Source organism: Mus caroli, unplaced genomic scaffold (genome assembly GCF_978045245.1).
Source record: "Mus caroli unplaced genomic scaffold, Mus_caroli_1 scaffold_15, whole genome shotgun sequence".
NCBI lineage: Eukaryota > Metazoa > Chordata > Mammalia > Rodentia > Muridae > Mus > Mus caroli.
Window position 1 is genome coordinate 74,357,534 of NW_028227270.1, and position 13,416 is coordinate 74,370,949.

The 13,416-nt window shown below is 44.0% G+C and overlaps 1 protein-coding gene and 1 non-coding gene across 10 annotated transcripts in view; both read left to right on the plus strand.

Moving 5' to 3' along the window:
- Kif13a (kinesin family member 13A) overlaps nt 1-13,416 on the plus strand; it is a 179,182-nt gene that overhangs the window by 157,782 nt on the left and 7,984 nt on the right. For 2 of the 9 annotated variants that reach the window (XM_085831124.1, XM_085831119.1), the window contains 7 exons: nt 62-214; nt 1,985-2,062; nt 6,801-6,848; nt 8,010-8,139; nt 10,310-10,461; nt 10,983-11,087; nt 11,446-11,487. In XM_085831124.1, coding sequence (XP_085687250.1) covers nt 62-214; nt 1,985-2,062; nt 6,801-6,848; nt 8,010-8,139; nt 10,310-10,461; nt 10,983-11,087; nt 11,446-11,487 — 708 coding nt within the window. The remainder of the gene's footprint in view (nt 1-61; nt 215-1,984; nt 2,063-6,800; nt 6,849-8,009; nt 8,140-10,309; nt 10,462-10,982; nt 11,088-11,445; nt 11,488-13,416) is intronic. The other 7 variants (XM_029468211.2, XM_085831123.1, XM_085831118.1 and 4 more) reach the window with 6 other exon arrangements.
- On the plus strand, nt 3,782-3,911 carry LOC115029123 (small nucleolar RNA SNORA55). The gene has a single exon (XR_003834694.1). It is a non-coding gene; the product is annotated as a small nucleolar RNA SNORA55 (small nucleolar RNA).

Below are 13,416 nucleotides of genomic sequence, written 5' to 3' on the forward strand. Positions count from 1 at the left end.
GTGGAGACACTTCCGGAAACACCATTCACAGAAAAACAGTCGCCTCCTTTCTGTGCCTTAGGCGACCGAGGAGATTGAGGACCGGGAAACCCTGGCCCTGCTGGCAGCGCGGAGTGAGAACGAGGGCACTTTGGATGGGGAGACGTACATCGAGAAGTACACGCGGGGCGTGCTGCAGGTGGAGAACATCCTGAGCCTGGAGCGGCTCCGGCAGGTGAGTAGCTGACTGTCTAGTCCTGAGGATGCCATTGCCAGCTTTCCCCAGCTATGGGCAGAGATGAAGGAGACACCTCGAGTTGCTCAGAGAAGGAGTGCGTGGGTAGCCATTTCCTCAGTGAAAGGACTCTGACAAGTGTGTGTATGTGTGTGTGTGTGTGTGTGTGTGTGTGTGTGTGTGTGTGTGGTACATGTAGGTGTTTGTGTGTTATGTGTTGTATGTATATAATCTGTGTTGTACATGTGTGGTGTTTGTGTATGTGGTATGGTGTATGTTGTATATATGTATTGAATGTACGTGTATGTTTGTGTATGTTGTATGTGTATGTGCTGTGAGTGGGGGGCGTGTCTGTGTGTGTGTGTGTGTGTCTCTCTCTCTGTGGTACCTATGTGTGTTTTGTGTGTGATGTATATATGTTCTACATGTGTCAGTTTGTGTGTAATGTGTTGTATGTGTATAGTGTATATTGTACATGTGTATTGTCTGTATATGTGGGGTGTGTTGTACATGTGTGTTGAGTTTATGTGTATGTGTATTGTAAGTGTGTGAGCTTTGAGGTGTGTGGGTGTATGATGTGTGTTGTATGTGTTTGTTTCTTTGTTTTGATAAAAGGATCTTGTCCTGGAGACCTGCCTGCATTAGGACTCAATATGTATACTAGTTGGGTCTCCTCCTCCTAGTTGGCTGTCCTCCTGCCTCTGCTCTCAAGTGCTGGATTATCCATCTGTATTGCCACACTAAGCCCCCAAGTACTATGTTCAAACGATGTAAGTACATTCATTATATGACTTAATGGTCAAGATTACCTTGTGTGGAAGTTCTGTTGTAACTCCTTTTTCCAAAGAGAAAATTGAGGCCAGAAGAAGTTACCCAGCAAGGCAGTGGCCTATAGCCCAAATAGATGGGCTCCAAAATCCTTATGTTAAGCCATATTTTGTTACTTTATTCTTAATATTTAGGTATATAAGTTGCCAGACCGATGTGTGGTTTAAAGTAACTCATCAGAGTCGCTGGTGTGCTTGCCCAGCATGCTTGAGAACCTGGGTCTGAACTCTACATGGTGGTCATGTACACTTGTAATCCCAGCATGTTCGAGGTGGAGGCAGGAGGCTCAGAAGTTCAGTTATTTTGGGCTACATGAGTCCAAGCCTGACCTAGGCTGCATGAGATCCTCCATATTAGGAAATAATAATAATAAGAAGAGGGCGTCAGATCCCATTACGGATGGTTGTGAGCCACCATGTGGTTGCTGGGAATTGAACTCAGGACCTCTAGAAGAGCAGCCAGTGCTCTTAACCACTGAGCCATCTCTCCAGTCCCTTGGTGTTTTTCAAAACAATCTCCTTTTAGTGTAGAACATACTGAAATCTGGACACACAAAAAAAAAAACCCAACAGCATCACCTCTGAGGGTGTTTTTCCTTCTTTTTCTGCACACTTGCATCAATTTATAGCATGTCTTCTGCTCAGCAGCTTTTCTGGTTTGTGTTTTGAATTTTTAATGTATTTGAAAGATTGGATCTTTTATCCTTCCTTCCTTCCTTCCTTTCTTCCTTTCTTCCTTTCTTTTTTGTTTTGTTGTTGTTGTTTTGAACACATTTGGTCGCAGTAACAGTCTTAGAAATATGGATTTCTCTGTGTGTAGCATTGAAGTGGTTTTTACATTTGTGCTTTCTGGATCTTCTAAAGTAAACACGTGTCTGTCCAGTTTATAGCCGTACGAGACAGTCTAGATAGCTGTTATCTCTGCTTTGCTGTGTATTTACAGGCTGTCACGGTGAAGGAAGCGCTCTCCACCAAAGCGAGGCACATTCGGAGAAGCCTCAGTACACCGAACGTTCACAATGTGAGTACACGCTGCCAGGGTCCGGCTGCTCATGGGACTTACTCCAAGATTTGGGGGTGGAGGATCTGAGATCACAGCGGGTTGGAGCTTACATGGTGGGAACAGAGTACACAGTACTAGAGAAGGGGCACCCCAAAGGGCAGAGCCTCTTCTAGCAGCAGGGAGGTGAAAGCAGATTAGTGTAAAGACCACTTTACAGCAGTGTCTTCCTGAGCGCAGCAGTGTGAAGGAAGACCCAGGACTGACCCCTTCCCTTCCTAACGTGAGGAATGGCCAAAACGTCACGTGGCATTCACTACCTGAACACGCGGCAGGTCACTCCTGAACACAATACAAACATTAGAAGCAGATAAGAAGAGGTTGGGGGCTGGTGAGATGGCTCAGTGGGTAAGAGCACCCGACTGCTCTTCCGAAGGTCCAGAGTTCAAATCCCAGCAACCACATGGTGGCTCACAACCATCCGTAACGAGATCTGGCGCCCTCTCCTGGAGTGTCTGAAGACAGCTACAGTGTACTTACATATAATCAATAAATAAATCTTTAAAAAAAAAAAAAAAAAAAAGAAGAGGTTGGATGAAGCCTTAGACAGGGGTTCTCAGCCTTCCTAATACTGTGACCCTTTAATACACTTCCTCATGTTGTGCTGACCCCCAACTGCACAATTTATTTCTGTTGCCACTTCATACTGTAATTTTGCTCCTGTTACAAATCATAGTGTAAATACCTAGTATGCAGGATGTCTGATATGCGGCCCCTGTGAGAGAGTCATTCAACTTTAAAGGGGTTCTATCAAACAAAAGAAAATACCAATCCCCAGCAACCACAGGCTGAGAGCCACCACTGTGTTAGTGTGTAAGGTGTTTGCCACACAAGCCTATATTCAAATAAAAACCTGACATGGTGGTGTGCTCTTGTAAACCCAGTAATGGGGTGCAGAGACAGGGAGATCTCTGGAGTGTGCAGGCCAGCCAGACTAGCCACAGTGGCGCATTGTGAGTTCGAAGACCCTGTCTCAGAAAAGTAAGGCAGAAAGCAACAGAAGGCACCTGAGGTCAACCTCCGTCCTCTACATGGGTGAGCATAGGCACACACGCACATGTACACTCACCGCACTATACTGACAGCGTGGAATAGGCAGCGAGAGACTCGTGAGTTATAAACTGAAAGCATTCTCCCAGGCTGAGGGTGTAGGTCAGTGTAGGTCACTTGCCTATCGTCCGCATGCCCAACCACCATCCTCAGGACTACAGAGGAAGAAAAGAAGAGATCCCTGCATGCTTGTGTGCGCAAACACATGTGCACCATTTTGTCTTCTTGGGTGTCTTGTTTTGTTTTGAAATAGGGTCCTATTATCCAGCCCTGGATAGCCTCAAACTCACAGAGATCACCAGACTTTACCACCTACTGGGACTAGAGGTGTGCACCACTATGCCTAGCTAATTGAAAAAAAATTTAAAAGGTACTCTACCAATTAACTGATTTATCAAGGAAGACCTTATAATACAGCTTAAACATATATAGAAGTAACTGATAATAAAAAAAAATATATATATATATATGTATATATATATATATAAAACCAACAGTTGCAGAATATAAAGTGGTAGTTAAATGGAAATCGTTAGCTCTAAAATGCCTACTTCACTACATCCCAGTGAGAATTCTAGACAGTACAAGAAATGAAAGAGCAAGAATATTATTAAGAAACCTAAGAGCACTGTACTGAATCTTTCCCAGGCCTGCTGCTTGGTGCTGGTCTGGGGACAGACAGTGCTATACTAGAGCAGAGGAAATCCAGACAGGTCATTTCCATCTGCCTGGCGCCTGTCTCTACAACTCTGCCACACTCCCTGAGAATGGAGACAGTTTTGAAGATGCTGAAGCTAGGGGTGGGAACTAAGAAGGTGTGTCTGGACCAGTAACTCCGATGCTAACTCCACTTCCCACAGGAGTGTGGGATTATAGTGTAGCTTCAGAGGTCGAATAACGCAGATGATCAGTCCAGTGGGGAATGTTTTCCTTGGTGTTCTGGACTCTGCTCCAGAAGACGACTATGTCTCTGCATTATATATGTCTTCATTAAAGATTTTTTTAAAAAAAGAAAGAAAGAAACATAAGTGCAGGAGAGATGGCTCCATAGTTAAGAGCACTGGCTGCTCTTCCAGAGGACCTGGGATCAATTCCCAGCAACCACATGGTAGCTCACAACTGTCTATAACTCCAGTTCCAGGGGATCTGGCACCTTCTCAGAGATATACATGCACCAGTGTGCATAAAATAAAAATAAATAAATCATTAAAAAAAATAACTGTGTAAGGGGCTTGTGAGATGGCTCAGCAGGAAAAAGCACGGGCTGGCTAACAACCGGAGATCAATTCCTGGGACCCACAAGGTAGAAAGAAAATACCAACTCCTACAAGTTGTCCTCTGGACACACACACACACGCGCGCATACACACGTGCACGAGTGCACACAGCCACAGCCACAGCCACACAGTACTTGCACAATAAAATGTAGTGAAAATGCTCAGAAATGTATATAACTTAAGAAGAAAAGTTTACAAATAGATCTGGGTGCAGTGGTACACTCTGTAACCACAACACTCAGTGGGCCAAGTCAAGCCAGCCAGAGCTGTGTAAAAGTCTAAAATAAAAAACGAGCACCAGGAAAGTGGTGGCGCATGCCTTTAATCCCAAGGCAGGCAGATTTCTGGGTTCGAGGTCTACAGAGTGAGTTCCAGGACAGCCAGGGCTACACAGAGAAACCCTGTCTCGAAAAACCAAAAATAAATAAAAAAGGAGGAAGCATCCTGATCAATGGTTCAACATTTATTTGATGTATATGTACCCCGGAACCAGAGCATAAAATAAAGACCCTTGTAAAGCTATTGTTCAAGGGCTGAGTATGTGTCAAATCAAAACTCTAGCTTTAGATAATATTAAAGGAGAATGCCTCCCCCACCAAAAGAAATGCTAAGTTGGGTGGTGGTGGCGCACACCTTTAATCCCAGCACTTGGGAGGCAGAGGCAGGCAGATCTCTGTGAGTCTGAGGCCAACCTGGTCTACAGAGTGAGTTCCAGAAGAACCAGGGCTACACAGAGAAACCCTGTCTTGAGAAAGACCAAAAAGAAAAAAATAGAAAAGGAAAGGAAAGGGAAAAAAAGAAAGAAAAGAAATACTAAATGAGATTCAGTTAAGCAGTGTCCCAAATGTGGAAAACTTTACAGGAAAAATGTCACCAAAGAGAAGCAACAAACATAGAATCTAGGAAATAAACTTTAAAAAGCAAGAACAGGGCTGGAGAGATTGCTCAGTGGTTAAGAGCACTGACTGCTCTTCCAGAGGTCTGAGTTCAATTCCCAGCAACCACATGGTGACTCACAACCATCTGTAATGGGATCTGATGCCCTCTTCTGGTGTATCTGAAGAAGCTACAGTGTACTTATTGACATAAAATAAATAAATACTTCTTTAAAAAAAAAAAAAAAGCACAAACTCAAAAAAAATTTTTTTTTCTTGATAGGACTTTTTAAGATCGTCCTAAACTCTTCATGTGTTTTTTTAAGGCAGGAGCGGATAGCAGCTTGAGAGGCCAGCCCAGTCTACCTTAGTGAGGGCCTGTCCCATAAAACAAAAACAGAACAGAAAAAGAGAGTAATAATCTTGAGCCCAGGATGTGAGGACGCAGCCTCAGTGGACAGAGATAACAGAGGATCTGTCTCAACATGCTGTCTTTGGGTTTCTAGTCAGTCTCACCAAGTAACCAAGAGAGGGTGACCTCAAATTCATAATCCTCCTGCCTCAGCCTCCCTAAGAACTAGGATCATAGGTTTATACCAACACACCTATTTCATCATACTTTGTAACTGAAAATACAAGTTAACAAGACAGATAACAAGATGGATCAGCTGATAAAGGCACTTGCTGCCAAGCCTCATGACCCAGGATCAGTCCCAGGCCCCAGAGGGTGGAAGGAGAAAACTCATTCCTGAATTATCTTCTCTGACTTGTGCATGCATGCCATGGTATACACAGACACACACAGACACACACTCATGCACAAATGTCAAATAAAAAAGCATTTTAAAATATTAGAAGCAGGGATGGAGAGATGGCTCAGCAGTTAAGAGCACTGACGGCTCTTCCAAAGGTCGTGAGTTAAAATCCCAGCAACCACATGATGGCTCACAACCATCCGTAATGAGATCTGATGCCTTCTGGGGTGTCTGAAGACAGCTACAGTGTACTTACATATATTAAATAAATAAATCTTTAAAAAAATGTATTAGAAGCAGCCTCGATAGCCATCCGTAGAAAAATGGAACCAGAATCATTATGCAATAAAACACCATGAATAATAAATAGCATAGCACCTACAATGTGTAAAATATGCAAATTAGTACTATTTAGTATTTATCTGCATATGTCCTCATGTAACTATAGAGATGTGCGTGAAAGTAATAAGCCCCAGTTTGAGAGCAGTTGTGGAGCCTTGTGAGAGAAAGCAGGAGCAAGGGAAGATGGTCCAAGACTCCTATCCATGCCAATATATTTATAAAATAAAAGAAAAAGAAAATTAATAGGCATATGTGGTGCACGCCTGTGCAGGAGGCAGAGGCAGGAAGACTGCAAGTCCAAGGCTAGGAAGGGCCAGGGTGAAACCTGTCTCAGAAGAACCAGATGATCATTAGATACGTGAGACATGTTGGTAAAATGTTGGTAAAATGTCTCTCACAGGTCTCCTCTAGCCGGCCAGATCTTTCTGGCTTCGATGAAGACGATAAGGTACGTATATGGTGTATATCAACACCAAAGTTCTTGAGAAGATACTGTGTGTTCAGGTGTGTGTGTGTGTGTTAAAGATTTTATTTTGCGTATGTGTTTGTCTCCATATATGCCTGTGCAGTGCTTTCATGCAGTACCCACAGAGGGCAGAAGAGGACCTTTTGGAGCCCCTAGAGTGGGGGTGACAGACAGTTGAGAGTCTATTTGTGGGTAGAGGGAGCAGAACCCAGGTCTCACGTTTAACCACTGAGCCATCCCTCCAGCCCCTGTGCTTACAGTCTTTGTTGGCATACTTGAGAAACTTAAGCTTCAGTCCTTAAAGTCAGCGCCAACCCTTAAGAAGGTGAATGAGTTCCAAGGAGAGTTTTCCCTGTTAGAGTCAACGTCTGTGGCTGTTCATAGATCATAATCTCAGCCATGTGTAAAATAAGCACACTCTCCAGCTTGCTGTAGACAGCCCCAACTTGGTGCTGCTTTCCGGGCAGGATTAGGACTAGAAAGGTCATCTTCATTAAAAAGTGTTTTAGTCTGGTCTGGAGTTAGAGGGCGTGGTGTCTAGTCCTTTAATCCCGGCGCTCAGCAGGCAAAGGCAGTCAGATCTCTACATAGTGAGAGCCTGTCTCCTAAAAACAAAACAAAACAAAATTTCATTACTGTGTACAATTCTATTAAATCTTAAAATAGAATAAAATGCTAACAGTTTGTTCGCTCTGGTTTTAGTGGTATTTGTTTTAATCATGGTATAATCATCATTTAGATACGTTTGAGATGTTTTGCAGTAAAAGTTTTTTTAAAAAAATTACAGGAAGGGGGCAGTGAGCAGGATGAAAAGTGAACAATTAAAAATAAAGAAATAAAATATATTTAATATGTTATGTTAATATATTTAGTCATATAGACTTAACGTATTAATTTTATAACATATATATACTAGAGTTGGGTATAGTAGCACATGCCTTTAATCCCAGCACTTGGGAGGCGAAGGCATATGGATCTCTGAGTTTGAGGTCAGAAAGGACTACACAACCAGACTCTGTCTCAGAAAAGAAGGAGAAGGAGAGAGAAAGGGAAGAGAAGTGAAAAGAAACTGAAATCCAGGCTGCTTTTCACATTTTTTTTAGAGTGACTTCATCGAAGTTGACCTATATTTTTACTTTGCAGGGCTGGCCTGAGAACCAGTTAGACGTGTCTGACTACAGCTCCAGCTACCAAGATGTCGCGTGCTATGGGACTTTACCCAGGGACTCGCCTCGCAGGAGCAAGGAAGGTGGTGATGGCAAGATTGCTTTTGGTATTCCTTTTTAGCTGGGCTGTGAAGCCAAATTCCACTTTCGCAGATGCTCAAAAACTCTCTTCTTAACCAGAGTTAACCCACGTTCACTCACTGGATTTCTTTTTGCTGGGTGTCCAACATATAAAAATAATAGTTGTGTGTATGCATATGTGGTGCCGAGAATCAAAGCGTGAGCCTCAGGTATGCTCAGCACGCGCTCTACTGCTGAGTTCTCTCTCCAGCTGAAAAGAATACTTTCTGTATGGGATTTGAAATTCTCAGGCTCACTATTCAGTTCGTCGTGTTCTGACCTTGTTTTGAGACATACGTGATTCACATTCAATTTTCTTAACCCGAGGAGTAGTGACGTATCTCGTCTTTTTTATACTCAAATGTTTGAAGGAAACTTGAGTCCAACACCTATCACAGGGTCATGACTGAAAGCAGCAATGAATTAGATCAGGGGCATCATTACTATGTAAACACACAGTCTCCCCATGCAATAGAGAGACCCACAGTCGATAGAAACGGGGATCAGTGATTAGCTTCTGTCTTACACTTTACCAAGAATCAAGGATCAGTTAGCAGGAATTGGAAAGAGAACAAAAGGAGACAGAGGCCAAACAAGGCATGAGATCAATATAGTCTTACATAGCCACGTAGCCCAAGGAAAAAGGGATCTAAGAGAAAGTGTATATAATATTCGTCTGCTAAATATACCTAGTGAGCTTTTGTTTGCCTTTAAAATAGAACCATGGGAGCTGGGCGTGGTGGCGCGTGCCTTTAATCCAGACAGTTAGGCTGATCCCATAGTTTGAGCCCAGCCTAGACTATAGGACTACACAGAAAAAAACCTGTCTTGAAGAGGGGAATACACACACACACACACACACACACACACACACACACACACAGAAATACATATATATATATATTCCACAATGAAGATAATATATAGCAAATACAACATTCAGTGGTAAATGTCAGAATATACACGAAGATTATAAAGATCTTAGGAATTCAGAGGTGGAAAGTCAGCGTGAGCTGGAATTAGTCTGATCAGAGGAGCTTCAGCTGGATCTTGCAAAGAGTTAAGGGGCTGGAGCGGCAGCTTGGTGGTTAGAGCACAGACTCTGTCACAGAAGACCCAGGTTTGATTCCCAGCACCAGCATGGCTCCTTAAAACCATTTAAAACTCCAGTCCCCGGGGATCTGACACCCTTTCCTGACCTCCCTGGGCATCAGACATGCATATTGTGCATGGACATACAGATAAAGCACCCATGTGCATAAAATAGATAAATCATAATATTTTTTTAGAAAGAAGGTTTGGTTTCTTGTTACTGATTATCTCTCACTCCGCAGCCCTTTAATACTTCTTTGCGGCTATAGATTTTATTGACTCTACTTTATTATTGCATTTATTTCGCTTATGTTGCATAAGTGTAAGGGAGTTGGGGGTGTATGTCACAGCACACATGTCAAGGTCACAGGACAATTTGGGGGAGTCAATTCTCTCTTTCCACCACCTGGATTAAAATCCACTCAGGTTGTCAGGTTTGGTAGCAAGCATGCCTACCTCCTTAGCTATCTCTCTAACCTGATTACTCCCTCGTCCCTCAGCCGTTGGAAGGCTGAACTAAATGCTCGCATGCGCATACTGTTTTTGCTGTTGTATCTGATAGCATCATGGCTGCGGGTGCTTACTTTCCATTGCTAGGACAAACTACCTTAGAAAAACTCACTTGAGAAAGGTTCGTTTGACTCACGACTTCAAAGGTTTTGATCAAGGGTCGGCTTGCTTCATGCTTTGGAGCAGAGGCAGAGCAGAACACCAGAGTGGTAAGGGGCTGTGATGGTGAATGCTTCACACCTCAAGAAAGAAGGGAGAGGGCTGGAGAGATGGCTCAGCCATTAAATATAAGAAAGAAGGGAGAGAGGAGAATCCTCGAACAAAAGCTCACCATTCAGAGGCATATGCCTAGTTACCCTGTTCACTGCAGCTCAGCCCAGTCAGTCGTGAACTCATCAATGTCTGTCTGCATTGATGAAGCTAGCCCCCTCCTGATACGATCAGTATAAAAGTGGAATTGAGCTGGGGACCAAGCCTGCGTAATGGCCTGGCTCCCTGTGCGCCTGCAACCATGCTCGGCTATCTGAAAACTCATGCCCTCTTTGTATTCCTCAGGTTGTCCATCAGAGAATCCTCATGCCTTAACAGTCAGCCCTTTTAAAGCGTTCTCTCCTCAGCCACCAAAGTTCTTCAAACCCCTCATGCCTGTAAAAGAGGAGCATAAGAAAAGGATGGCCCTGGAAGCCAGACCTCTCCTAAGCCAAGAGGTAAATGTTTGACTTCTCTCTACTGTGTGGGACTGCTTGGAATGGTGCAGTCTTCAGAGAGCAGTGGTTTGCAGTCGAGTGTTGGATGCTGCATGGGATTGTGCATGCGTTAAGTCATCCGCTCTCTGAAGCCCCTTCTCAGAAGCCTTTCTCTCAAGCATGCAGGGCTGTGACAGGAGGTTTTAATTATTGTTGCCATGGTTGGCTTCTCTGTAGCCAACTCTTTTGGTCTTTTGTATCCTTCCAGAGAGAAGGAGGTGCCGGAAAGGCATTTTGAAACTGTAACAGGCCTTTATGTGTCTCCTTGTTGATAAAACTAATGTCTTGCCTTGCCACAGAGTATGTGCACCCCAGTAAGACTTTACCTGTAGTTTAACTCTAACCCCTAACATTGGCTGCTGTGTCCTTCACATGTAATAAAAGTGTTGTTGTTGCTCCTTCTAACATGCATGTATTTGGTAGACATGTTGGCTGTGACTGTCTCCTGTGTGTGATGCATCTGTGTGTCTTAACCTTTGCAGAGCATGCCTCCATCCCAGGCACATAACCCTGGCTGCATTGTAACCCCAGGAAGCAATGGCAGCAGCATGCCAGTAGAACACAGTAGCAAACCCGAGAAGAAGATTGTAAGTTCTGCAATGTTTCTATCATATCACCTGGTGGTGGGTCTGAAGCCCTTTCCCAATCCGCCATCTAAATGCTTTCAAAGAAATTAAGACAGGTGCTGAGTCCTGACTTTACAAATGAAGTGTTGCTCTTGGTAATGCCGTTTTTTGCATGAATGCAACCTTGAATTGCGATTTTTTTTCCTCTCTCTCTCTAAGTGTTCTATTTTATTTAACTCATTTTCACATCATCTTAAGTTTCATAGCTAGTTGGGGGAAGCACCTTTGATGGTTCTGGTCATTATAAAGGAAAGTGTAACAGCAAGATCAGTTTAACTAATACCACAATCTCTCTAATGTGTCTACGCACATTGCCCAGATTCGGAAGTTAATCTACCTAGAGGAATTGCATTTCCTTGGCGTAAGTAATCCCACACTTAGTTGTGGGTGTGTTTGAAAGCTTTCTTGTGTGGCTGCTACCAAGATACCTGTGTAGTTTGTAGCTGCTCTGCCCAATCATCCTTCCTCCTCATTGCCATCCCTCAGCACCAGCAGCTTCTGTTTACCTACCTGACAAAACATTCTAACCTGGTTGTTCTTGGCCTGGCTTTTAGAGTGGTGAATCTGTGTTACTCAGCACAAGTAAGGTAGACCTCTGCCTACAAAACCTTAGTCTCCAGCATGGTTCCAAGGCTGCACGTTCTAAGTGCTGGGAGAGGTGGCTCACACCTGAGATCACAAATTCAAGGCCAGCCTGGGCTGTAGAGTGGTCTCCAAATAAATGGATAAAGTGAAACAAAACCTATGAAATGCCAACTTTTCAAACACCATGGTCCCTGGTTACTTTTCGTTATAAGATATACCTCAATTTAAAACCAATTTTTTTTTTAAACCTGTAGGTGTGGAAGTCTGGGAAGAATCATGTGATGTGATTTCATGGTTTTCACTCTCCTGTGCCTTCCTAGGCTTGAGCAGGGGGTGGGGGGAAACCCAGTCTGGGCAAAGAGGAGGCAGTTTGATGATCGCTGCTGCCTCTGACCTGCTGTCTTAAGCAGTGTGGGGAGTCTCATTCCCAGGATCAGGCCCACTCACGGTGCATCAGTGTGAGATCGTTAGCTGCGCCATGTGCTGTGCAGACACTAACTGCATCTTCAGCTGATGCTGCAGTGGGCCACTCATCTGCATTCAGCTGATGCTGCAGCGGGCCGCTCATCTGCATTCAGAGAGGCAACTTGTTCGTGAAGCAGTGACTACATTCCTAACAGAGGGGAGGAAGAGCAGACGTTCCCCTCCTTAGCCACTCCTGTTCCTAAGTTCTGTTTGCCTGCTCTATCTAGCTCCTCGTGGGGAAGAGGGTACCATGCCAGAGACTGTTCCTTCACCTGCGTGGATGTTAAACAGCCATCCCCACTTAACCTCACTTTCCCCTCTCTGAGTGTAGAAAATCACTGGGTGCACTAAAAGGGCCAGTGGCTGTGCCTTTACCCTTCAGGTTGTCAGGATGTGTGTCTGATAGAGCCATTTATTTATTTTGCTCCAATACCCTCCAGAGGCTGCCAGGAGCACCTTCTAGTGCTATCCATCACGCAGATGTGCAGTTCACATAGCTTGCCCCACGGTTACTCTCCTGCCTTTCCTTTAAAGAGCTTAAAACGAAGCCCATCTCAGCAAACAGAGTAGAGTACCGCACCAGATTCTTTTCACCCAAGACATCTCGAGCAGTACTTGGGCACTGTGTGACCAAATGCATCATGTACTGCTGCTGGGCAGGGTTGAATGGTATCTATTTGTTGCGGGAACATGACTAGAGAAGGCTGCCTCTGCTGGCTTTAGAGATACAACTGCTGCGCAAGCCTGCTATGCGCTGCACATGCCTGCTATGCATGCGCACTGCACCTGGGGCAGTCGCACTATGATCTCTTTGGCTGGTCTTCCGGAATGTTTTGGTATTCTAAGTGGTTCGCTTGTTTGAGCTGGGAGCTTTTATTTTCTTGGGGAAGCTTTCATTTTATTTCCCCTCTCATAAATTGACATAAGCTATTCCCTTCCTTTTTGTCGTCGTTGTTGTTGTTTTATTTTGTTTCTTTGTTTTCTGAGACGGGGTCTCAGTATGGAGCCCAGGATGGTCTTTAACTTGCAACCCTCCTGCCTCAGCCACTTGAATACAGGATGGCAGGTTTATGCCACCAAACTTGGCTATGACTGACTCTTGTAGCTTGTGTCTGATCACTTAAAAAGATACGCAGGCATATGCCTTATCCTGTATAAATAAGATTTAAAAGAAAAAAAGAACAAACAAACAAACAAACAAAAAACCCAGCATTTTTTCCCCAGACTTTTATTTTTATCT